At 35.4% G+C, this 27,270-nt stretch overlaps 2 protein-coding genes across 3 annotated transcripts; both read left to right on the top strand.

The window, feature by feature from the left end:
* Positions 1 to 6,149: 6,149 nt before the first annotated feature.
* On the top strand, positions 6,150 to 11,647 carry LOC307172401 (uncharacterized protein). Its single transcript, XM_079894749.1, has 8 exons — positions 6,150 to 6,269; positions 7,046 to 7,375; positions 7,470 to 7,790; positions 8,405 to 8,470; positions 8,645 to 8,815; positions 10,223 to 10,270; positions 10,366 to 10,422; positions 10,573 to 11,647. Exons 1-8 carry the CDS (start codon positions 6,197 to 6,199, stop codon positions 10,632 to 10,634), a joined length of 1,128 nt encoding a protein of 375 aa, XP_079750875.1. The 5' UTR covers positions 6,150 to 6,196; the 3' UTR covers positions 10,635 to 11,647.
* A 1,073-nt stretch (positions 11,648 to 12,720) lies between these two features.
* Positions 12,721 to 27,187, top strand: tuft1a (tuftelin 1a). Of its 2 annotated transcripts, none has more exons than XM_079895259.1 (12): positions 12,721 to 13,257; positions 18,464 to 18,538; positions 19,732 to 19,833; positions 20,040 to 20,126; positions 20,216 to 20,281; positions 20,378 to 20,461; positions 22,497 to 22,607; positions 23,715 to 23,938; positions 24,045 to 24,150; positions 24,240 to 24,323; positions 25,478 to 25,572; positions 25,693 to 27,187. In XM_079895259.1, the coding sequence occupies exons 1-12, from the start codon at positions 13,201 to 13,203 to the stop codon at positions 25,763 to 25,765; spliced, it is 1,164 nt and encodes a 387-aa protein (XP_079751385.1). In that variant the 5' UTR covers positions 12,721 to 13,200; the 3' UTR covers positions 25,766 to 27,187. The 2 variants fall into 2 exon arrangements, with proteins under 2 accessions (XP_079751385.1, XP_079751384.1); XM_079895258.1 differs by lacking the exon at positions 12,721 to 13,257 and adding an exon at positions 16,162 to 16,274.
* The last annotated feature ends 83 nt before the right edge of the window (positions 27,188 to 27,270 follow it).

Here is a 27,270-nt window from a genome sequence, read left to right on the forward strand (position 1 = left end):
CACCACTATTTGCTATTTGCTTTTTGACTAAGTGAAAGACATCTTTTCACAAGTTTTTCCAGTTGTACTCATATCTACATATAATGAAATCACAATTATAATAATAAAAGTTACTTTGTCAAAGTTTAGGCACTTTTTGTACTGAAAAAAAAAATCTGTTTTTCAGTAATGTTATATTATGATTAGAATCAAATGAATTTGATCAATGGACAAAATGCATCCTCAAAATCAGAAACAACACAGAACACACAGACAGAAATGAAGTGGCACACTTTAAATTTGTAGAATTATATGAAAAACAGATGTTTGAAATAAATGATAAACTCTAAAAACTCCAACTTTTCTCTTTATAACATCCTGATCAGGTTTGATTCTAATCATAATGGAACATTATTGAAAAACTGATTTTTTTTTCAGTACAAAAACTGCCAAACTTTGACAAAAAGTAACTTTTATTGTTATAATTGTGATTTCATTATATGTAGATATGAATCTAACTGGAAAAACTTGTGAAAAGATGTCTTTTAGTTTGAAACTTTTAGAACTTTTAGAGCTCTGCAGCCATCTACTGGTTAAAGTGATTTTTTTTTTTTTTTTTTACTTTTAAAACTGCATTTTCCAAGATTTGGCCAAAAATCTTACACTAATTAGACCAACCATGTCAAATGATCCATGTTATCCCCATGAATGAAAGTTAGAAATGTGGGTATTTAATGCAAATTTTTTATTAATTTTTTTTTTCTTTTTGGAGAATTTTTTTTTTCTTTTTTGAACATTTTGTGGAGTAAAATGTCCAAATGTAGAGTAAAAACATTAATAAACTGAGTAAAATTACATTTGTTTAAAATATATATATTGTTACAAATAGCAAATAGCCTGACTGTAAACCACAAGGGTTAAAGTTGTGGAACATAGTACAGAACAAAGTGCAGCCATAACAGGGCATTGTGTATCAAAAAGTTAAATGAAAATAAATAAATACAAATAAATATAATGAAGAAAAAAATATATCTATATAGAGATGTCATTTAAAGGGTTAAGTTATGTTTATGCACTAAACAAGACCAATAAACTTGATTTATTAACCTATTAAACACAGTATACCCCATTTTCCCATGATATATGTACTTACAAAAGCGTTTGCCCACCGGCAACTATAGTTGCCGCTTGGACTTTTGACTAAGTATACAAAAAACTATAGATCTCTTGTAAGATTTGTTTTGTTTGGCTGATTCTAGAGACCTTCATGATTATGTAGATATATATATGTCAACAAAAAATACTTATTAGTAACATGAAAATGACCTTTCTTTGGGAGGGTTTGCCTTCGCCCTGCTTCCTGGAAATAGGGGTAGGAAGTTGACAGCCTCATGTGACAGGGAGGAAGTGAATACCTTTTTTTTTTTCTTGAAATCCTTTATTTGGTTGTTTGCTTGCATTTCATTGAGAAATAAAACATGGACAACATCTAGAAAAATATTTACAAAAGGAAAATGACAACTATGTACTGCGGCAACTATAGTTGCCGGTGGGCTTTAAATAATAAAGCTCATTTGAAATTGAAAAATGTAACACTTTTTGGAAATCACTGGCATACAATGCAAAGCATTACTGATTTATTTACAATTTTTATTTTATTTTAACCCATTGATGCTTTTTTATGCCAAATTGTGTATAGTTAACAAGTTAACATTAAAACTCACACCTACAGTATTTAATGTAATTTTTTTCATATAAATAAGATTTAATGTTTGGAATATTTGTTATTATTTTTAAAACAGAGAGTAATTATGGCTGGTTCCCTTTGTGCTTTTTCTTAATGTGTTTGGTGCAGTTTTCAGAATAAGACAGTATACAGTGTGTCAATTTATACAGTAATGCTCACTGAGGCCTGAAGAGGGCAGTGTGTCTCTTAAAAAAACTGGCTTGTCCAGACTGCTTATGTCTTTAATCTCTTAAAGTCTTTAGCAATCCAAACCTTCCACCCTTTCTTCAAATCAGCTTGCAAACACTGCTCATCCCTGCTATATGGTGAAAAATCAATGTCACACCCTGTTTATCACATCATAGGCACATCCTGGAAATCACAGAACCTCTAGATCAGACAGTGTTACATAAAAACAAACAGGTTATCTGTCTTTTTAAGTGAAGTCCATCTTTCTCCTTAATATCTGTACAGTTCTAACAGCTGATAGTGCTGCTGATACTTAAATGTCTTTTGTGGTAAAACATATAAAGGATAATACATATTAGATGTGCTATGGTAAATGGCCTTTTCTTATAGGGTTTTCAGTATTTTATTCATCCTGGCTTGTGCTTTGGCATGAATTTTCTAATATTCAAAATTAGAGACTCTCCACTGTCCAACACAATATTCACCAACCCCTATATTATAATATTAACAAAACTATAAATATAATATAAATATATATTAACCAGCAATTGCGAGATAAAACCACTTCTTTAATGAAAAACGGCAAATGTTTCAGTCACGTTGTGACATTTCTCAATTCCTAATTAATGCATTCTCGGTGCCATAACCACAATCTTTTTCCCGATTGGAGTTTTGGTCTATGCACCTCATTTGGATGATTTTTTTGAGACGGGGTGAGTTATTCTTCTGTTGTTCCTTAAAGAGATAGTTCACCCAAAAATTTAAATTACCCCATGATTTACTCACCCTCAAACCATCCTAGGTGTATATGACACTCTTCTTCCAGACGAACACAATCGAAGATACAGTATATGAAATAATGTCCTGGCTCTTCCAAGCTTTATAATGGCAATCCATTCATCATAAAAGAAATCCACATGGCTCCGGGGGTTAAAAAAGGCCTTCTGAAGCGAAGCCATGCATTTGTGTAATAAAAATATCCATATTTAAAACTTTAAAAACTAAAATAACTAGCTTCAGGCAGACGTCCTACGCAAGTCGACATACGCCGAAAGAGTAACCCCTGACGCAGTGTAGAAGTGCCTAAGCTTTAACGCCTCTCACGGTTCAAACTAATAGGGCTGGGCAACAAACTTAAGCATCTCTTCTCTTATATAAAAATTTTCAGACATTTCTCTTTAAAAATTCTAGTTTTACACCGGTGTTTTGTTTTGTTCTATCCAGTACACTTTCACGTTCGACAATACTGTATGTCATGAGTCAGGTCAGGGGTTACTCTTTCACCGTAAATCGATGCATCAGCCATCTGTCGGAGGCTGTTATTTTAGCTTATAAAGTTTAAATATGAATATTTTTCTTGCAAAAATGAATAGCTTCGCTTCAGAGGTTTGGGCCTGTTGCTGCGCCTAGTCCCTCCACCCTGATCCGTACGGACCAGGCCCCATGGTTCGGCATGCATGTGATTTGCTGATTAAAGGGTAACTCTCGCCAAAATTTAACCTAGGCTCTTTTTGTTAATCCACCCGAGTCAAACTTTCATGTAAAAGCATAATTAGAATGGAAACGTCACTTTTAAGATTGACAGTATTTTCGTTTTAGGTCAAAATGCCTTTTGAATGGGAGTGTATGGGGCACTTCTATGATGGCATCAAAATCGTTATTTTTAAAACACTAAGGAGGCTCGATACAACATAAAACTGTGCTCGAATTATCACCAGGGACTCTACACATGAACTTGAGAATTGACAACATTGTCAATTGTGTACACAAAGTTTCCTAAAAAGAAAGGATTTGTATGACTCACTTTATCAGTTAGTGTTTCTGGTGTCTGAAATTTTGTCAGTCAAAAGTAGTCGATCTCCGAATACATAAATGCAGTATAGGACGGAATACGGCACCTAATTGATTCCTATTTTGCATTTCCTTGTTCTTAGACAAATACACACAAAAATTCTCAAGATATCCATTTTGGCAAGTATTCTCAAAACACAGTTGGTTATGTCTTGTTGTGGATGTAAACATTTGTGAAAGAAATCAAATGTGTATCATTATATTGGATACGTGCATTTGTCCTGAAAGTGACATCAGCCTATAAATACCTGCTGCTGTCTGTCATTAATGTCAATCAAACAAAACAGCTTTAACAAAGATTAATCTATATTTAATTTATACAGTGAACACTATAGTTGTCACGATTCACACAGGGAACAGACGAGATGGTAAGTTTAATATGTTTATTTAGCAGAATGGATCGGATCCAGAGAATGGTGAGTAACCCGAAATTAGATAAACAATGGAAGCTTAGCTGAATGATAATCAAGTCTCTCTTTCTCTTTGCAGATGATGAAGACGAAGGCTCAGAAGATGGATGGTAGACAGGCTGAAGAGGATCGTCTCAGGTAGGTTTTCAGGCAAGTCTTGTAGGAAGGGAGTCTGTGTGTCTTGTATTGACGAGACCAGACAAGGAGTGAAGGGAGAGTGCTGAATATATAGGGCTTGTTAACGAGGGAGTGCAGGTGATGATGATGATGGCTGATAGAGTGCTGGTGTGCCAAGGAGGATGATGGGAAGTGTAGTGCACACACAGATGAGGAAGAAGACGGTGAATGTGACAATAGTGTTATTTTTACACGTAAGTTTTTTGTACGTTTTTCTACAATTAGGCCTATTATTACATTTCTGCACCTGAATACTACAGTTAGACCTTACTTTATTTGTAACTTTGTTTTATTGTACTCAATTTATATACAGTATGCTCGTAATTTACTGACTTCCCTCTCCCCAATTATTTTTTTTTCTTTCTTTCTGATCCAAATAAAATTCCCACCAACTAGCTGTAGATTATATCTAGAAGTATGTTGAAAAAAATATTTGCACTATTATATTGTTTTATAGTAACAACTAATTTAGCAAATTGATTCAGTGATTTGAAATGAAAGCTTTAGCGTAAAGTTCTGCCAGGAAGACTCAATGTTACGTCAATCATTACTTTCTGGTCTATCCAATCACTATCTAATATTTGGAGTATAAAAGATTGTTACTTACAAATGTTTGAGTTCACAGATGATGACGCAAACATCCACCTCCATCCTCCCCACCACCACCAGGCTGGCTCCTGTCCATTCCTCCCCGGGGGTCGGCTGCGCCCCTGCCTTCATCTTCAGGCAGGATATGCAGAGTCTGTTACCCTCCGAATCTGAGTTACGGACGGGGCCTGCGCCAAATAACTTTACCATCCAATATTTCTGTTTTCATTTTCTGGTCTATTAATTAATAAATGTTATTGTGATATCATTTCTGGTAGAAATGTGTGCAAAATTGCATATTCTCTGACATTTTGCACAGATCACATTTCCTGCCTTCACACTTTGAAACCAACTGTGTGAAGGTAAAAGGTCTTGTGGCTTGTGCTCATATTCAGCTTTTCTGCAGTAAGCTGGTTGTGGTCTGTCAGGACATCTAAACTATAAACTCTTTTATGCATAATCACAAGAAAGACATTTATATTTCAGTTACTTCAATTACTACATTTCCATACAAACAATGAACTTAAAAATTTAGCTTCAAGTTCATTGAGAATTTACCTGTAGCAAATGTCATTTAGCGTTATAAAATAGCAGAGCAGTTCTGAATCAATTGTACTGTGGAATTCTGTCTTTTGTTATGCAACTGTGTATTTTTCAGATGAAAGCACAACCAGTTTTCTGTTTCCACCAAAATGTTACTTGTTAACTGACAGCTTAAGAAACAAGATAAATGTTTGTGTTCCATCACGCCTAAAAAAAAACAATTACATTAATTCATTTGATTTGCTCTTAGTTTACCAGCCTATGGTGTATTGTTGTTTACTTAGATGTATAATATCAAAGTAGATTAATGTAAAGTAACTGAAGTAACTCATTTCCTACAGTGCATACAGTAGTTTTCTGATAATCCTGTACTGGACAGACAGGCTGCCTTTTCTCATCTATATCTACAAAACTTTATCTGTGCACCACTACAAAACCTTTTTTTCAACAGTTCTTGTCCCAAAGTAAATGAGAATGATTTATATACATTGTATTATTTATTTAAAATAGAATGTGCATCAAGCACTGATTAAATCAAAGGTTTGTATTTTTTTCTGCAAGCAAAATTCCCTATCACACACAGACTCTCACTGAAGGCCTCTATATGAGCACACAATTATATCTTATTTACTTCCGCACTAAAAATAGAGTAACTGAAAACAGCTCTGCTAAAGTGAAATGATGTGGCCTTTGCTCATATAGAGTTCAGCTGTCTTGCAGTGAGCATCTGTGTATGATGAGGAGATTTCAGCTTTCATATTTCCAAATTCTTTATCTTCTAATATCAGCTTTATTGGAATGCAAAGGTAAGTGTCATTATATGAAGTAAAATTCCTTTTACCAACATATAAATATGAAAACATAGAGATATGCATAATATCAATTGGGTGTGTAAAGGCAGCATAGGTGTGACATGCATATGATCAGTGTCATTCAGGCTATATAATGGTTAATTGTTTGGAAATTTTATTTGTGCTCACAAACAGCTTCTGTTCTAGTATGTAAACATTTAAAGCAAGAAAATTATTTACTGAGGACAGTCTTTATTTATTTTTTTTATAAACATTGTTTGGTGTGCAAAGACTTACCCAAACAATACATTTATATAAAACTGATCTAAAAGTTTACAATTAGGTTCTAAAAGTTAGCATTAGTTAATGCGTTATCTAACATTAACAATGAGCTATACATTTGTTGCAGTATTTATTCATCTTTATTAATGATAGTTGATTAAAAAAAAAAACATATTTTCATTGTTACCTCTGGTCCATTAAGTAATATTAACAGAAATAACTTAAAAAATTCTTTTTTTATGTATTAGTAAATGTTTAAATGATCGTTTACTAATTTTAATAATTACTTTAGAAGTATTTTTCATTGTTGGTTCATGTTAACAAATGTAGTTAACAAATGGAACTATATTGTAAAGTGTTTCCAAGTTGATTTATGGATTTTTATACCCTGGCAATCAAAAGGATCATTTCAGAAAATGAATTTTTTTTACTATAAACCCTGTGGTGGTTTCCTATGCATGAATCAGTTCTCTCAGGATGTGTCGTTTCTCTTTTTAATTTCCCTTTAGCTCAGACAGCGAGACCATGCGAGCAGGTCCATCAGTTAAACATAAACTCTCTTCAGGGTGACAATATGTTTATTTCTTGCCTAACCACAACCCACCCGCTGGAGTCTCTGACAGTGAAACTACGCAGAACCGACCCGGTTAAAGATATCTTTAAGTATTCAGACAACTCTTCAGCATTAGACCATCAGAGATGGTCTGTGAGAAAGGATGCTGAAAATGTTACACTTTACCTGAAAGACATCAGTTTATCTGATCAAGGTCATTATGAATGTCAGGTCTACAAAGATGGGGACTGCCTTAAAGCTACTCAGTTTAACCTGAGGGTCATAAGTAAGAATGCAATTTTTTCAATCAAGCTAATAATCCTCATTGGAGAGCCATTTACATATATAATATGAATGCTAATGTGTTTCTCTGGTTTCAGAGTGTAAAACTTTGGACTCTGTTCATGCAACGCCAAAGACGTCAGTGTTGCTGCCATGCTTTAAACATCCACTGCAAAACAAAACTGATCAAGTAACTTGGACAATCGTTATTGGCTACCAATCAATAAAGATAGCCCAATATCCCCCTCCACACAAGCCCTCATACAGCACAGAGAGAGACCCGAAGCCTCTGTATGAGAGAGCGAGAATACTAAAGAATGGATCTCTGCTTATACGGGATGCAGTAAACACTGATGGATCATGGTATCGGTGCAGAGTGAGTGAAAAAAACTGCTATGAGGTGAAGCTGGTCATGAAAGGTGTGTTTTCAATCCAAAATTTTAGAATTTAATCTAATTAATCAATATCATGCAGGCAAGTGCTGTTGTTCCGAATAACACAGCCACGCTAACATTTATATCAATGCCACGGCCGTGATGTTGCTTTTACATGACAAATCAATAAACAAGTTAATTTAGATTTTACTAACTAAAATTTTAAAAACAAAAAGGCCAGGTGGTATAATTTTGCTCCACCAATGAAAATAGTGCCAAACAAGCTCAAAGCAGAATGAACCATTGCATCACTGAGCAACAGATTCCAAAATGAATCAGTTTAAACTAATTATTTGTGTGAATAATTCAAAGAATCACTTGTCGCCACCTACTGGCATAATAATAATATGCAGAAAGAGCCACTGAAAAATCCTCACCGCTTATGCACAAACTGAGACAGTCTACTTTGTAAGACAAATGGGTTAACATTTGTATTTTTGTCTAAATATCTTCCGAGAATGTTATTAACATTAACGAAGACCCTAAAAAGACAAAAATAATTACTATTATAGGCTGCTGTGTTTATAAAAGGAATGCTAAATCTAACCCTAATTTTTAGATAATTTTTTTAACGTAAAATGTTTGAAATTGAATTATAGATTATGGGATCTCTCATTCGACAACCAAACTGGAAACACTCTCCACAACTTGTTCTACCTGTCCAGGTAAGACAAGCACCTATATTGTGTGTGTGTGTGTGTGTGTGTGTGTGTGTGTGTGTGTGTGTGTGTGTGTGTGTGTGTGTGTGTGTGTGTGTGTGTGTGTGTGTGTGTGTGTGTGTGATCAAAATATCCTAATTAAACCGATATTTAATATGCTCTTTTTTGTGTCAACCTCAGCTGACAGTTCTGTTGTCCAGACTGAAGACAACATTGATGCGAGTTCAGAAGTGACAACTAATCTGACATTACTAGTGATGGTCACAATAGTGTCTCTGTGTGTCCTCATTACACTGATCATATGTGTGATTCTTTATTTCAAAAAACGAAGGAGCAAGTTCAACAGACAAAGTAAGTCCTCAACTGTAGTTCTGAAAAGTTTAAAGGAGAACTCCGGTCAATTTTAACATTGAGCTAATTTTTTTGTAAATTTGGAGTCCACAGTAATCGATTGTAGAGTTCACGCGCATAGGTTAGTGTTACCTATGATCACGCGCGTCAACTCGACAATCGATTACTGTGGACTTCGACCGAAAACAGGAAGAAAATACAGGTATGTGCGCTGGCTGAATTAACATCATTTTTATTCATATCTTTCACATCTACTGCAGTCAGATTCACCCGCGTTCACTCTGAAGGAATCACTCACATGGCTGGGCACTTGTAATGACACATCAAGGATGTTAAGAGGCTAAAAGCAGGTTTAAAACTTGCCCCATTGAAGTCAACAGTGTGCAAATTTTAAAAAGAGGATAACAAGGTGTAGGCAACACCGATTTTTGTCGTTGTTCTCTGTATTGACAGCACTCCAAATTTACAAAAAAAATGGAGTTAACACTGTTGAATTGTCACTGTCATAGCAATGGCTTATTGAAAAGGAGAAAGGAAGTGATGACTGATATTGTCATCAGAACAGAGTTTATATGTTTATATAATACTTCCTGTTATATATTTATCCTTGACTAACTGAGCAGTTATTCAAACAGAAACCAGGATCAGCTAACTTACACTGCAAACCCTCAAACATTTGCTGGTTTTGCAGATGTTTTCCTTCAAATTAGTGATTTTAAAAGTAGATGTTCCTTCTGCAATTGTAAGATGTGATATTAGTATGTCAGTGTGTCAGTAAGGGAATGTTAAATGCTAAATGTATAAAGATTTAGACGATTTTAAGTCTTATGGGTGTGTTTAGATGATTGATGAGGTTGTGTTGCAATGAGAAGTGAAATGCAGCCTGAATGTTAAGATGGTAATGTTAAGAGTGCAAAAAAAGCTCTGCAAGGGGTGTACAATCCGTATCCCGGTGCTCTTTGGATGCAGGATAATTTGACTCATAAAAATGTATCAAACCAAGGTACTCGAGAGTTTAAGTAAATGTATATAAAAAGCCTTTATTTCATCATGGCCTCATATCGACGCATTTCGGCTAATGAGCCTTCATCGGGGTGTGGGTAGCAAACACACTCTGAGTCATTTTATGCAGCAATTGTAAGTCATGTGACAATCACCTGATTATGTAATATAGTCACAAGAGAGAAGAAATTGTTAGATAAATAGAGAAGACATATCTCTCCAAAACATAATTAAAGATATATATAATATAATATAATATAACAATGCATTAAAGTGTAACAAATCAGAATCAACAATGTATTCCATGTTGTAAAGAAAATACATTTTAAAATATTGTAACTTTTGTACTATAGAATGATGGTTGAAGTTGACCAGATGGTAAAGTACCTTTTTCATCTTTTGTAGCAACATCAAATTGCCGGTTCTCTGTATATTATTCCCAAACTGCAGAAGGTAAGTGACATTTGTTGTAAAATGTTTAGAAGACATATAAAACATGTAACTGATGACAGTCTTTTTTTTGTGTCTTTTTTTCTTTTTTCTGACAGGGATTGATGACCCATTGTATTCTTTAGTGGAACGAAGCACAGGAACCATGACCAGCTGTAAGTTACCACAAAGTATTATTTATATCATTAATTGTATATGAAAAAAAGTGTAAAATGAAAATGAGTTATCAGTTCAAACAACACATTAAAAAAACTTAAATAATTGCAGGTGGTCAAAATGAATTTTTGAACTTTATCTCCCAACAGTTGTAGCTGAACAAGCAGAAGCTCCAGAATGTATTGTAAACCATCACATGTATGAAATTTGAACATTGTGAAATTAATAATTGTGAGGCTTTTTAATGTTTTTTGACATGACCGTCTTTGTAATTCCTAATTTGGTAAATTAGTCGCTAATTATAATAAAGGGGAAAATCTGTCATACATGTACAAACAAGTTTTGGGTGACACTCACTATGATTTTGTTTTATTGTTTTTGAATCCTCTTATGTGAAACTGTTATGTTGTCATTAGTTTTTAAATCCCTAGTTTTTTCAAATTCAACTTAAAGATGGTCAAGACAACTATCAGCCATTTTTTATTACCACACTGTCTGACTGAGAATTGTTTTGTGAAGGACAGTCATAGCATGATACAAACTGATGATTTTATAACTGATGCAAGAATTAGAGAGTTGAAGACATAAATAGACATTCTAGATTCCAGTGTCATCATAGCAGCTGGTTTATCAAGTGTTTTTTTTTTAATATATATATATATATGAAGAGTGGAAGGTAAATTCATCAGATCCTACATTAAACACATTTAAGAATTAACAGTATATGGGTTGGGTTCAGTTCTTGTGAAAAGCTTATTGTGGTTTTCCATGTTATTAATGTCACCTTATCGTGTATTAGTTTAATTATTTTTTTTAAGAAATCTGGACAGGTTGCACATTAAGATTTCATCATCACTTTCATGTGAAACCATCTAAAACCATCATTTGGTATACCAGAAGTAGTTCACAAAGAGTCAAATCCACACCCTTCACACACAAACACACACGCAGCGTATCACTGATCCATCCCAATATGGAAATCATTGCTTAATATCAACTGTCACACTATTGCTATTTACACATTGCTGAAATTTTTAAAAGGAAGGGTCAGGTTTGTGAGTGTAATGCCTCCGGCAAATGTTCATGAATGACTATTACAATGAAAATGCTTTTTTTATATATATATAATTTAACAAATAAAACAATTTCAATGTACATACAATTACAGCCATGGACAGAAGACCGTGCTGCATTTAAACACAATATTCACTTAATTGGAACTGCAACAAACTGACTCAAGTGTCCTTCTCTGTTACTTTTATATTACTTTGAGAGTCTTTGCCATCACCGTGGGTGCCTTTTCCAGACATGTTTATATCCTAAGAGATGTAACAGGTTTGACAGTTTTTCAAAATTCAATTTGACATTATTACAAGTCTTGTGCTCGAAGGCAATGCTATAATTTAATAATTATATTTCTATAATCTACTTTAGTTCAATTGTTTACAAAATCAAGGTAAGAGTGGTGACATTTTTTGAATTATCCCCTAAACAATGACATAGGACAAAGTTTTATTTATTTAATTCAGTGCCGCTAGGAGAAAACTTTGATAACAGGGGTCGCACATTTTGTATAATGGCTCTTGGATTTTTTTTTCTTTTCTCTGCATTATCTCATTTATTATGTTTTTATTGCAATACACAATTTAACAGACTTAAAGAATGACACAGGCATATAAATACAGGGATACAAATGGAGACATTTGGATTTTCTATAGTTGTTCATTATTATATGACTGAAGCTATTCCCTCTTTGGTAGGCTATTATGTTGCATGTCTGAGCTAAAACTGCTTATCAAACTACATTATACCAGTTGTGTCTTGTCTGGACCACGATGATGCAAACTTGTTAAATATGTACTTCCAGTGTGCATTCAATAATTACAGAGTGACGCATCAAATTATATAGGAAGACTTTAAGATAGGATTGAGGTGAATGTTATCTGTTACTCATGAGTTTGGTTACCTCACTTGAGGTTGACTCTTCCTCACCTCGCATTATATTACACATTTTTAATTATTCTAAATATTTATTTGATTGTTTATTATATTTATTTAATTTTAAGGCTAAATTAATTTTTCCATATGGAGATCTAAATTGAGACAATAAAAATATTATTTTCTTTCATTTCTTTTATCTTGTTGTTGTTGTTATTATTATTATTAATGAGACCAGCTTTACATGTAACCTACTAGTACAGGCAGAATAGATACAATTTAAAATTCAACTGTGAAATTTATGTGATCTTGAGTAGTGTATGCAGTCACATTTCTTAACGTCCTCCCACTTTTCTTTTGCTTTCAGCAGGCTTTTTCTATCGTATGGCCTGTCATTTCCCAGCTATCACTCTGAAGAAACCGAGTAACTTTGTAGATTTATGTCGAATCCTATTGCTTAATTTTTCGTATCCTCAGGACAGAGCGATGATATCGTGTCGCTCAGGTGAAACACCCCAACATGACACTGTTTCCGCAGGCTGAGGCGAAACAAACGCTGGAGAGATGCCGAAGCAATGAGGTCACACGACAGTTTTCACTCTGACGTGTTAACGACCCGTAAAACCTGTGAGAAGGAGGAGGGGAGTGTCTGTCAAAACCGTTCAGCTCGCGGTTAGACCTGCACCGAGGCTATTTATTATTCAGCGTATCGGACGACCTCAGAACAAAACACAACACTGTCGAGCTCGCGCGCGCAGGGAGATATTCAACTTCTGCTGTTATTTTACTTTATTTACTGAAGCACTATTGTCTTTTTAGTGTAGAAACATTCAGCTAAAATGAATCGAATGGGGAGTATGTGCACATTTGATGAAATCAGATGGGATGACAGAATGGTATGTAGGCTACCAATTTATTCACTATTGTCTAATATAGCGATAGAACATCAAATGTGTTCGTTTGTTTGTGTGTTTTATTTAAATGTATCTGCATATCTTTGCACAGGTCTGAATAGGCTATCTACACAGTCTTCTTGTATGAATAAGCATGAGTAAAAATGTAGTAGGCCTAAAATAAAATAAATAAATCTACCAGTAAGGTTTAAGGGAAAATGTTTACACAGCCTGACGGTATTTTTTTTTTTTTTTTTTTTTTTTTTCAAAAATCATTTTCTCAACATAGGCTAGCTAGGCTACTCATAAAAGAGAACTTTGATCCCCAGTGAGGCATTTCTTCCTGCTCTGTGTTCCTGGTTTAGAAATTTTCTATCACTTATTTGGTTTAGTGCTTCATTCATTCATTTATATCGTCAAAATTAAGTTTGTAAACCAAAATATCTAAGTGCGACTCTTTATTGATTAACAGTATAGTGGCAAACTGCACTAATCCTCCTTTACCTCCACTTGCCCTTCTCTGTGTGCACAACAGATGCTTAATCAGGTTTAATGTCACTTACTTGATATTTGGTTTCACTAATAACCTGTGAGAGGAATTTCTGCCAACATGGAGGATAGTTAAGTCAAATGCCAGCTGTATCTGTGTCTGTTCAATCACCAGTATATAAAGTTCTGTATATAAAGAGTTATGAAGAATTAGATGATTATTAACTTGATCTCAGGAGTGTTGCTGGGCAGCCTTGTGCCCTTATTTTTTATGGCCTCTTTTTGTTCCACAGAATATAGGCTATGTTCCACAGAATATAGGCTATAAAATGGAAAGGTCTGTGCTAGAAGCAGGAAGAAAGATAAGGCTCAAGTATTTGCTTGATTGCGGCAGGCTTCCTTCCTTTTTTTGATTGTGATGGCCATTCACTCTGACTTGTCTGATTTAAAGCACCGTATTGTAGCTATGTTTTTCAGCAGCTACAGTTTTTGCATTTATTCCGTTTGCAAATATGAAAACAGAACATCATGCACCGCTTTCTCAACTCGTCAAGCATTACAAGGTCAAAGACCATTTGAGATGCATTCTTTAGAGTCACATGCTTAAAGACTCTCTTCTGAAAGGACTTTTAATGATTTCATGTAGTTCTCCAGTAGATTAGGGTGACAACTTTTTTACATTTTTAAAGTTACTTTCATTTTTCACTTTTATTCTTTATCTTATTTTAAAAATGATTTGGAAAAGAAAAGGCAAACAAATCAAAATAAATGTTTTCACTTTTTCATGTGGAGTGAAAACCAACAAAAGCTCTTTTGTAGGTATTGTTTTTGCAAGTTTAGCCGGATGACCTTGAAAGGCCATGGTTATGTAACGTGTTTCCCTTAAAAAAAAAAAAAAACTTAATTCAACCTTCTGGGTCTGTATATTTACTTTCTCTCTCATTTACCGCTCCCTCAATAAATGCCTCGTTCACATTTGGCATAGGTTTAGGAGTCAAACAACAAATATTTTACTTCTAACTTGTATTTACTCACTCTTTATGTGACTGAAAGGACAAATTATGCCTCTCTCATCAAGTTCGCATTATGAAGCAGGTTGCATGATAGTCATTAGGGTGATATACAGTACAGTAGCAACAAATATGTACTTTGCACTCATGTGAAAAGTTGGCTTGCTGTGTTGCCTTGAGGTGACAAAGTTCCACAGAACATTGTCATTAAATTATATTGTGTTTTGTTCTGTCTTGTCAACACTGAATTTGAACCATATTGAATATTAAGGTTTGTCGTTAACTCATTTGTTTATTACTAATGTAAACTTATTTATTGATTATCAGAGTTAATGTGCAATGGCACTAAAAGGATAGAAAACAAATATCTCATTTTATTGAATATTGATATAACAAAATAAAACTTAATATAACAACATAAAGAAGAGCCCAGCACTTTTTTTTGATATAGCAACACATTTTGAACAACATTTAAGTGCACACTTCCATTTTAAACCAGCTATTTTGTTTTCTAATTTATTCATTTAATGATATTTGGCATTTCATAACCTTTATATTTACTTTCATAAACTTAAATATTTTATTAGAAATGTAGGCTATCCCAGTTTTTCCTGTTCTAACAATTAAGATTTATGATGTCATTATTAATGTTTCAGTTCACTCAGATTCAGTGTTTGTGTAAAGTCACCATTGTCTATTGTACAGTCTCAGGTTTCAGCAGCTATTCAGATTTCTCGCGTGACCTTTACATCTTACCGGCGAAAAAAGCTTGTGTGATTAGCCAAGTCTTTTGTCTGTCTCTTTGAGGGGTCCAGAGGCCTGTATCCAATAACACATTCCACTCACGGCTCTATAACAATCTCTCGATTTTCCCTCTCTTCATCACCCATCCCTTTCTCTATGTCCTGTGTGTCTCTCTCCCCTTTGTACCTCACACCTGCGTTCAGGTTTCACTCTGACCTGGTTTGATTTTCAGTGAACAAACGCCATTGCACTCTCTCTCCATCTGTTATTAATCGTCTGTTTGCTTTCCTAATACCTGGGTGCCACCACCTCTCTGTTTTGCTCGATTTCTTTGGTACACAAAATGTGCAAATCTCACAGAGCTGTTATATAATCTCTGAATAATGATCATTCCTGTGTGACAGTGTTTGCTCAGCCAGAGGCTTTGTGTGTGTGTATTTGTGTCCATTCAAATGAGCTATGTTCTGGTATAGAAGAGTTGTTGTATGTGGCGCTATGTTGTAATGAATAGCCTGTTGTTCTGATGCCTCGAGCAGAATCCTCACAAACTCCTTTGCACGTAGATTTTTTTAATCCTCTCCCATTACAGGCGTGATAATTTTGTGCCGGTTGCGTGTCATCTTGCAGGTGTGTGTGTTGAGTGTATTTGTTGCTTTCTTGGGTTGAGGTGTGGTGTTGAACTTGGCTGTCTTGACTCTAAATGCTGCTTTGCCTTTTATGGAAACACCCAATTCGCACACAGTTGCGGTACGTTCCTGCGATAGTAGCCAACCACAGGTAAATATATTAATGCATAATTCATTATTATGAGTTTGTTTACAGTCCTAAACAAACTTTTGTGGATTTTTTTGTCATTGTTTTGTCGATACTGACTATTCGGTTGCCTTCCGTCTTTTCTGCCGATCATCCTGGTAGTGTAATTATTGTTTTGTTTTGTTTATGGGATTATGATAAATGTGTTGTTTTGGCCTGGTGGGTCGAGGTGTGGCTGTGTTTTGTCTAGTGATTTAGTAAGCATTACAATAATAGTAGTAATAATAGATCTTTTTTTTTTTTTTTTTTACTTGGACAGCCTGCCTTCGCAAGCTTGCATCACTATGAAATCCCTCTTGATGACATGTAATACAACAGTGTGTAACTTCCAGCCTTACATGGAATGTTTTTGACCATAAGGTCCTTTGTAATCAACCAAAATTTCAACTGTTGAGTGTGTTGTTGTGGTTTGTTGATCTGCATAGCATCATGCTATTGTTAGTTTGTTGTCTGAGGTCTTTTTCACATACAGGATACAATACTCTATCATCATACTGTGATAAAACATGTATGTCATATAGTACATATTGTGTAACAGCTGAACTTTGGAGGTCTGTACATTATTTTACTATCAGTATTTATCTTTTTACTGTTGCTGTTTCTGTGAACTGGAAGCTTTTTCTGCCACCAAGACTATTTTTTTCTCCTGATCTTGACATAACAAAATATGTTTTCTCATGATTTTGATGATTTCTCATGAAAAGTTGGTCAGCCGCAGCTATTTGATCTGCATCTGTCAAACATAATTTTGTAACCACACATGTCCTGTTCCCTTGAGTTGGTTGCCATAAAATTGACCACATGTTCAGAGTCAATATAGTGTTCAATATAGCCTCTTCCTTAGTGTCAGACACTGATTTGGAAGTAAAATAACTTGGATAGATAGAGCTGTATCAGCTTGAGTCAGTCCCTGATCAAAGTAAAAAAAAGAATTTTCTAGCCTATTCAATTTGTATCTCATATTCTGTCACGTTATTGCCTATCACTATCATCCCTGTACATTTTGTACTATTATAGTGAACTCTCTATGATGTCAACTGCACTGTAACAGTCATCTCCTATTATACCCCATTCACTCATGTCTCCTCCTATTTTCATATTCCTTGTCATTTAGTCAACCATTCTATTGCCTCCTATATTACTTAAATAACAACTGCCCTAATGACCGTAAATATGAATCACGTCTAATCTAATAGAGTGTGACTGGAATGTGTATTGTGTGAACGTGTAATGTCCTGCTTCACCTTTGTTCAGACTTTTTAGCCACTTGATCTTCACCCCAGTAATGACCATGGACAATTTCACAGTCAGTTCAGGCCCGTTTCATTCATATTTGATAAATATGTCACAGTTTGTGCATGCTGTCTGCCACACACTCTCTTTCAGGACATTTCGTCCCTCCATGACTCACTCAGCAGACTTTTCCGGATTCATGCATGGACACACACACACACACAAACATTTATCCATCCATCTGTGGTTGGTTTAATTTTTCCACTCATCATTGTTTTATTTATTTGATCAGATTATGTTCCTGAATACCATATACAGTTATTATAACAGGCTAACTTCAATATCTCTTAATTTGGTTAAGTGAATGTTATCGTATGTTGTGTTCGAGTGTTTCCTCTGATCTGTTTGTGTTGTTGCCAAAGCTTTATAGTCTCTGCTTTGCCTCTTCCTGTGTCAGACATGGTTTATGTTGTCGATGGGTGTCTGGGTTGTCATGGGGATATTCCGTTCTGCGCTGGAGTGCATTGTTCCGTTTAGATTTGTGGCATCCCGCCTCCATTTTTGTGACGATTTAAATTTACATTCAAATACAAAGTTTTGGCAAAGCCTGCAAGGCTCAAGAATTTTCCAGAAGCTGGGGAATGAATCAAATCAGATTTTGTATATATCCTAGAGACTGGACTGTAAATGCCTTTCGCTTTCGCTTTTTTTCTTTCACATTGAGTAACCGCAGACCTTCATGCCAAACTTTAATGGGCCACTGGCCTCCAGTCAGTCTCTCTCTCTCGGAGGGCATTACTCAGTTTCTCCTCCCCACATGTTCCCCTCATCCATACAGCTCCCACCCTTTCCCTCTCTATAACGGTCTCTTTGTTGCATCCCTCACTCACATTTGTGCTTCTCTTCATGTCATTATTCAGAACGGGCACAGAAGACTCAGACTGACTCTCCACGAGCAGGAGCAGAACCAGCAGCAGCAGCCCACCACAGAGAAGGTAAATATCTGTTTCTTTCTGTTTCACATGTAGTAAATAGATGAGCGGTAGATGATCTGGTAGTGACATTTGCAGATGTCAAATTCAAATTCAAGTTTTTATTTGATCATTTATGTAGGATTTTAAAATATATTTGACTGAGTGAAATGTTCTGTTTCTGATTCTGGGAAGGTTTTATAAGAATGAATAAGTGCCTGTTTGAAACCCTTTCTGCTTTGAATCTCTGATATTTATGCTTTATAGCTGAAGTTATACCAGAATGTTCCACTATAATACCAGAACAGTAGTTAGTATTACTTTAGTATTAGTCCAGCTAAAACTAACTTTAGCTGGACAATAACATTATTCTAGAGCTGCTGTAAAGCCAAAACAATCTCAGGTACTTTAATTTCCTATTATCACTGTAAAGCTGCTTTGAAACAATCTATATTGTTAAAAGCGCTATATAAATGAAGGTTACTTGACAATTATTGAGCCTGACTTAATCTGCTGTCCAATATTTATGCTTATGTTTATACATATTTATGTACATTTAGATTTAGATCACATCAGATACAATTAGCATGTTTTGATGTTTTCTAATTGTGTATTGTATGCTTATGGTTAAGTATTTCTACTGTTGTTTATGGTCTGATTATTTCTGGTTATGCTGTGATAGTGATTCTGTGGAATCAGTTCCGATTAACTTCAGTGGAATTACACTCCCCCAACCCCGTATCTCCTCCCTCCCCCCACACACGCACATTCTCTTTGGTCTGTTTCTCTTTCTCTGTCTATCTGCCAAAGCTCTATAAACATAAGGAACATGTGGCTGTGTTCCAGGGGGACGTTCTTGTAGGACCAGAGGCTCATTGTTTCAGATTCCAGAAATTGCGTAACTTTCCATGTTCTTTTTCCCACATCTGCGTCCATTCTTGCTCTTTAGGGGTTTCCTGCTACCCTTTGTGTGTCAGAGTTATTTATACTTCGCATTTAGAAAGGGGTTTTCTGCAAAAGGTCCCTTGTTTTCTGCAAAGACATGCAAATGTAAAGTTTTGATTCTGAAAAAGTTTGACAGTATTTAACTGAATGACAATGTAAATTCTAGACAATTAAGATATTTTATTTAGTGTCGCAAGACATAAAAGAGCAGTTAATAGACATACTATGCATATACTATTGGCATTTAATATGTATTTGTCATGTCATTCTAGCCAGTTGGCAGAGCTTTTGCCTTGGTACAACCAACCTATGAGAGGCAGCCTCTGAAGACTGATCTTATCAAGCCGTCTGAGGACCAGGGTGAGGTCATCAAGGTGGGTGTGTCTTTAAATTTTAATTATGGATCATGTACATTTGGAAGTTTGACCTGTGATGTAAAACTATAATTAAATTTGTAGTTCTGCCTAAACTAGATGAGGCAGAATTAGACTAAAATTTTATTCAGGCACTTGTTGAAATCAGTGCTTATGTCAATGCTTATGTGCTTATGTTTTCTAAAGTCTTTGGGTTTACTTGTCAGGTATACCTTGAAGACCGCAAAGAAGCACAAGTCAGACACCAACAGAGTCTAAAGATGCTTTCAGAGGAAGTTTCACAAATACAGGAGGTGAGAGCAAAAATCCTCAGTATCATTTCCCACTTTTCTATGTTTGGCTGTCTTCAGAACGTGTTTTAACAGTGTTGTACTGTGTGCAGGTGAGATATTGTCTAAAGAACCTCAGAGAGCAGATGGCAGCTAAAAGTCACAGAACAGAACACAAGGTGAGACAAGAAATCACATCAATCTGCAGATATACATATTCTTTGAAGCTAGATTAACAATAAAATGTTAACTAACTCTCATTTTCTCACCCTCAGCTGGTGTTCTCTGGTACTGGTCCCAGAAAACTTAATGGCACTCATTCAGTACTTACACAGACCCTGAACGGCTTAGAGAGACAGGTGAGAGTTTTATGTGCCCTGTTGCTTTGTACACACACACACAAACACAAACACACACACACACACACACACACACACACACACACACACACACACACACACACACAGGTTATTATATATGTAATTGTGCATGCTTATTTCCACTATTTTTATATTTTAATTATCATTCAATCATAAAAAACAAAACACCTAAGCAATGTTCAGCAAATATCTAAATGAATATGCATTTTTCATACAGAACATTGTTATATTGTGATGCCTAGGCTACGTTTACACGTGCTATTCAGCTATTTTCATAAACGGACATTTCCCCCTTTCCGTTTTCAAAAATAACATTGTGCACACCTGTCAGTTTTCAGAAAAGTGTTCGTTTACACAAACCCGTGTATATATGCCGTCAAGAGCATGCCAAACCTGTAGGTGGCAGTGTAACGAGAAGCTCAAGCCCACGTTAGCAGAAGTTAGAGAAGTTGTTGCAAAATTGCTGACCTCCGAGCACTCATTTGTCTCTGCTCCTCGACATAATAGAGCAGCTGTATTTGCAAATGCAAACAGACGAAAAGGGTTTGCACCAACATAAATGCGACTGCTACTCTGAATGCATCCATGATCACCATAGCCAAATGAAAATGTAAACATAGGTCACACTTTTGACGCAGGTGCAAGTTCTGTCACATACTGTGACGTCGGCTGCCTGAAATTCCGTTTTTCTCAGTTTACATGCAAACGTGCAAACAAAGTTTTCAAAATCTCCAGAGTTTTCCGGAGTTTTTAGAAAGAATCGTTTTCAGAGGCGAATTCTCCGTTTGCGTGTAAACGAAGAGCACAAACGAAATGTCTCCGTTTTTCAAAATAACCATGTACGTGTAAACGGGGCCCTAAATTCACTTTCAGAATTAAATACAACTGATTTTAGCTTTTAGTGTTTTATTTTTAATTCATTTAGACAAAATAGAATCAAAATTTAACATCTGCCATTTATTGGTTATCATACTTTTTTTAATTTTCAGGTTATCGATATCGCTAAGAATGTTATCTGTGCATCCCTCATTTTTTTATTCCCCTAAACCCAAACCTAACCCTCATATAAACCTGCTGACATTATTAGATTTAAAGCAAAACATGATTTATGAACCACCTCAGATGTAAATACTCTTCGTCTGTTTGTAATGACCAGCGTGCTTCAGAGCAGTCATGTTATATAATGTGCTGTGAGTAAAATCTGTATCCTTTGGGTAATAGTTTTTTTTTTTTTCATTTATGTAATTGCTTATTCACACCTTCATTAACAAATTACGCAATCTGTTAGTACAAAGCACATCAACAAACCTGCAGCGGTAAACACCCGTTAGTGTTTGTGTTATCCAGGAGCTAGTGAAGAATTAATCACCAAGGAAACCACGCAAAAACGCACAGCTCGGGAAACATGTTAAGCCACCTGCAATAATTATCTTTGGTTCTCCCTAATCGCTGGTATTTGTTCAACAGGTTTTAACGTTTCTCACATTCTTCACATTCTTGTCTTTTGTTGCTTGATGAAACTAAATGTGGCGGCAGCAGATTCTTTTTAGTAATGAATAGTGCGGATTAGCCTCCCAGTGGGATGTGTGTGTCTGGGTAGTTAGAGCAGGAATATGGGTGGAAAAGCTGAGCTATGACAGCATACGTCAGTGTTTTACTTTTTGAACACACACCCTGTTGACGCACGTACAGAGAAGATCCCTCCCTCTTTCTCTCGAACTTACATTGTCCTCTCGCAAGCATGTCTATAAATACTGCTGGGAGAGATGTGGGTGTGTTTAAATGGAAATATTTTTTAATGACATATATTTTGTTTGTGTGACTGTGTGATTTGGTTTATAATTAAGCACCGTTTGCTACTATTTTTTTTTTTATTGCTTAAACCACTGTTGCGCAACTAATGCAAGACACATGTAACAAGTACATGAACACACATACAAACAAACTCGACTGTCACCAAGCAAATTCCAGATTGTTTTCATTAACATTTTGCTGCTATATTCTGTCTCTCCAGGATAGTGTGGATGAGCAGGAAAAAGAGAAGATGAGGGAGGCCAGTAAGCGTCTATATGCTCAACTCCAAGACGCAGAGAAAAAACACCAGGAGGATAGAGAACAACTGCTGGTTAGTCACTTCCACTTTTTAGCATTTGTTTCTTTCATTGTGTACAAGGATTCTAATGTTATTAATCATATATAGAGCATTCAAAGGAACTTTTGTTAGACTGTCCTCAGAGAAGGTGAGAGTTCAGTTGTACTAATACTGTGCCAGACATTCCCTCTGGTCAACTGGATCAGATCCAGGTTGGGAAAGAACAGGGGTGAGATCGCACATTCTTTCATGATGATGTTCTGTTTCGTAATCGGCTACTGCTTGCATCTTAAGGATTTCAGTGTTAAGCAAATAGCTGATGTCAGAACTATACTTAAAAATTAAACAGATTGAAACTTTTATACTTTTTCAACTTCCTGAAACTCCCTCTGTCGACAAAAGAGGTTGTTTTGATAATGAATCAATCATCTGCCAAATTAAATCCATGTAAAAAATAATGTACAATCAGCCATTTATTATTGCAAAATATACCCTATAGAGTGATCAGGACCCTGACACAAAGCATCATCCTGAATGGGCTGGGAATGGGAATTTTACTTTTTCTTTTTTCTTTTCAATAATCTTATTAATGATGACTGCTTACTTTTAATCCATCATTATAAGTCGCTTTTATCAAAAACTTGTTGGCCTGTAAAATTATCGAATTTTTAGGCAGTATTTGACAGAATTAGGAGATTTTTTTTCTAACATACATTAACACATCATTAATAGTAAAGATAAGTAAATATACAGCATATACACACACACATATATATATATATATATATATATATATATATATATTATAATAAATGTACTATTTTAGTGATATTATATTCTCTAGAGTTAGCTATGACTTATTGGATTGGACATTGGATAACTTTTCTGAGGTAAATGTAATATCAGGTGACAAATTGTTTACAAGCTGTTTTATTGAAGACTTCCCAATAAGAAGTGTGAGATTGTCAGGGCCATCGATTAAATATACAGTTTACGGCTCATTGTACAAATAATATTTCTCCACAGAATCCTATGATTAACCAATCAGATTTGAGTATTCCAGAAAATATATAAAATTCCAGTGTCTTTTGTGCTTTGTGATTTAACTCTTCTTTTTTGTCTGTGTCTATGTTCTTGTAGGCGGAGGCGCGTCAGTATAAGCAGCAGTTATCTGAGCAGAGTGAGTATCTGAAGAAGGTTCAGCACAGCAAGGAGCAGCAGGATCAGCAGATCGAAGACCTTCAGCGTCTCATGGGCGGCATGGAGCAGGAGAGCTCCTCCCTCAGAGAGCAGCTCATGACCAAAGAAGCTGAAGTCCTGCAGCTGCACGAACTGAGGGAGGAGGGCCATGCAGGGAGGGAGAGGTGAGGGTCATGACATATCTTACTGATTCTGTCACGTAATGTTGTCTTTTTTTACTTTAAACATCAATTGGCCGTTGCTCTAAACAGTCGCCTTATCATGTAACAGGTTAGAAGAGGTGGAAAGGGAAAATGCGATTTTGAAAGAGAAGATTCATCACTTGGATGACATGCTCAAGAGTCAACAGAGAAAACTACGGCAAATGATTGAACAGGTGCATTGTACAAACACACACTCTAATACAAACATTTGACATGTTAGGTTCACTTTCTAACATCAGCTTTCCATTGTTGTGCCGTTTAGCTTCAGAACTCACGCATGGTGATTCAGGAGAGAGACAGAGCGATCAGAGAGCTGGAGGAGAAGGTGGCCATGTTGGAGGCAGAGGTCAGTTTCTGGTTCCAATTCCTGATTCTGGTTCCTTAAAGGGAGAGTTCACCCAAAAATGAACATGTTGTCATCATTTACTCGCCCTCATGTTGTTCCAAAGCTGTATGAGTTGCTTTATTCTGTTGAACATGACAGAAGATATTTAAAAAAATGTTGGTAACCAGACAATTGACGGTGGCCATTGACTTCCATAGCATTTTTTTTTTGTTCCTACTATGGAAGTCAATGGCTACCATCAACTGTTTGATTACCAACATTCTTCAAAATATCTTCTCTTGTGTTCAACAGAAGATAGAAGGTCATACAAGTTTGGAACAACATGAATAAGTGACGACAACATTTTTGGGTGAACTATCCCTTTAATTGGTCCATAAATAGTTTTTTTACTGTAGTATTTTTCTTTTAACCATAATAACTACATTTTAACAATTCTTTCAAAAGGTGTTTACGACGACTTTTTGTGACTTTTCACAGAGTCCAATCCATTAATTGGCTTTAACAACAAATTGCAATTTCACAAATAATTACAAAGAAACACAAGTAACACACTGAAGTAAACACCGTAATAGTATGTTCTTGTAACACATACTCCAGTAATGTATATATGTATATAAGTGCATATATTAAATACAAATATTAAACAAACAAAAATGTGGTAAAATGTAATATTAAGCATAAAATACTACTGACACAAATGCATAAATGAGCATAAAATACTACTGACAAAATGCATAATGTGTCATATGAACAAGTTAGTAACTACACTGATTTAAGCTGCATGTGTTTGTTTCATTGGAGTCTTGGTTGAGCTGTGTGTGTTTGATTCACTGGGGAAAAAAAGCAGCTCTTTAGATTCAGGAATTGGATTTTGATTACCTAAAAAGAATCAATAAGTCATTCAGATCTGATATTTTAAAAACACAGAACTGGTTTTGAAAAAGAGTCTCTTCATAGTTATAATTCTCTTCTCTATCATCTGATCGTAATTTCATGAATTACTGCTGAAAATGCACCCAAGGTTTTTTTTTTTTAATAAATAAAATAACATTTCTATCACAATATACAAAAAGAAATCAGTTAATTCACCTTTTATCTGTGATCTCATGAGTCTTTCCTGAAGTCTGACCTTTGTGAATGTGCTTTGCTCACAGAACAAACAAATGCGCGATCAGATGGATTACTATATGGGGAGTCAAAGGTCAAATTCATACCTGCCATCAGACGCCAATGCGCAGATTGTCTACAGGTAAGACATGCAAATTATCCCGATAGCTACACGCAAATTATTTTATGCAAATGGTCACATATGCTTGATAACAGACATATAAGCACACACTTTCAAAGTTTCTTCATGTCTCCTCCACAGCAAGCCTCTGAGACCTTCCACCCAGACCAACAAGAGTCTGCCCTTCATCAAAGTCATTGAAATTAAATCATGAACAATACCACAGCAACATCACAGCACTGCTGTGACAACCGCACAATCCTCCAGTATCAGTGCTGGAGAATACTAGCAGCACAAATGACCACACACCTTCACCAAAGGACACACACCATTGCTTTAATGTCTAAAGGCCTTTTCTCCAAGTATACATCTAATATTGCAGAAGTCTGTTACTGTTACTGCTACAATTATTTACTATGAATAATCAATGTAGGTTTGACACAACAGGGACTGTTAAAGTGAACATATCCATTTTTATGAAGACAAGTGAAGAAAACAAAAATAAAGAACTCATTTTCATTTTTGTAAGAAGTGTGAAGGGCTTCTAGATGGATATTCTAGATTGATATTTATTTGAGGCTGGCCCTCTGAAGATGATGTCTTTAACCCAATATTAATGGACAGACTGGTTTTGTTGCTAAACACCCTCATTGAGTTCTCTTTATCTCTCGTAATCTCCCTCGGTATTAGCTCGGCTAAACGCTTGTGGAATTAAGGGGTCTTTTTCTGAGTTAGACAAATTATAGAGACGATAACAGAAGGGAAAACAGTTTTATTTTATTATTTTATTTGAAGGAATATGAAGTAAAGAAGGATGAAGGATTTTTATATCTTCATTGTATCTATTTATATCTAAATTAAGGCTGGAAAATGCGTTCTGTGGCATTGGCTAGGGAAAGCGATCAGGACCAGCAGTGTTCCTTGTTTATCTCGAATAACACTGATAACTGACGGTGCTGAAAGAACTGAAGGGGAGACAGTGAGTTATGACATGCTTATCCTAAAACAAAAACTGCAACAAATATTTATTCTTAATCTACACGCTTTTCTCAACCAAAGAGACACAGCAGGGAGAATCCAATGACTCGCCTTCTATGAAAAACAAAGATGCCTTGTGAGTGTTTCATAATATTGAAAGAATGTAACACTTGTCCTTTACTGAGCCAGTTCAGGCCAGTAGAACACAGTGTGACCCCTGTTATTCAGTCAAGCCAACCGCTGCAGTTGCTCAGTTAGCCATTTCCAACATTCAGTAAACTGATTTTATAGCACCTAGTTGGAAAACTGATGTGATTGGCCAGAGCACCTGCCCAACACAAAGTAGTTCCATGTGAACAGGTAATAATATCACAGCATGGATTATTTATACTTCATTAATTTAATTCTGGACAAGGGTGTGTTCAAATATGCATTCCATTACCATGTTTATCCACCTTCACATTTGTAGATAGTTTTGTGTATATTTTCTCTTTGTATGAACTTTAACCTTGATGTGAATTCCTTAGAAAGGCTTCAGATAAGCATGTAACATCTTTTATTTTTTGTAATAATAATATTTTTGTAGTAAAAACGAGTGGTTTGTTATGCTTGAATTTTAATTGTATTGAATTGTATTTAAATAAACTAGTTTCATGAATGTTGTTGTCTTGCCTTTTTTTTTGTGTCAAAAAGGGAATGGGGTTAATGGTTATATGGTTGGTTGGTTTTATGGCACCTACA

Source organism: Squalius cephalus, assembly GCF_949319135.1.
Source record: "Squalius cephalus genome assembly, chromosome: 15".
Lineage (NCBI taxonomy): Eukaryota > Metazoa > Chordata > Actinopteri > Cypriniformes > Leuciscidae > Squalius > Squalius cephalus.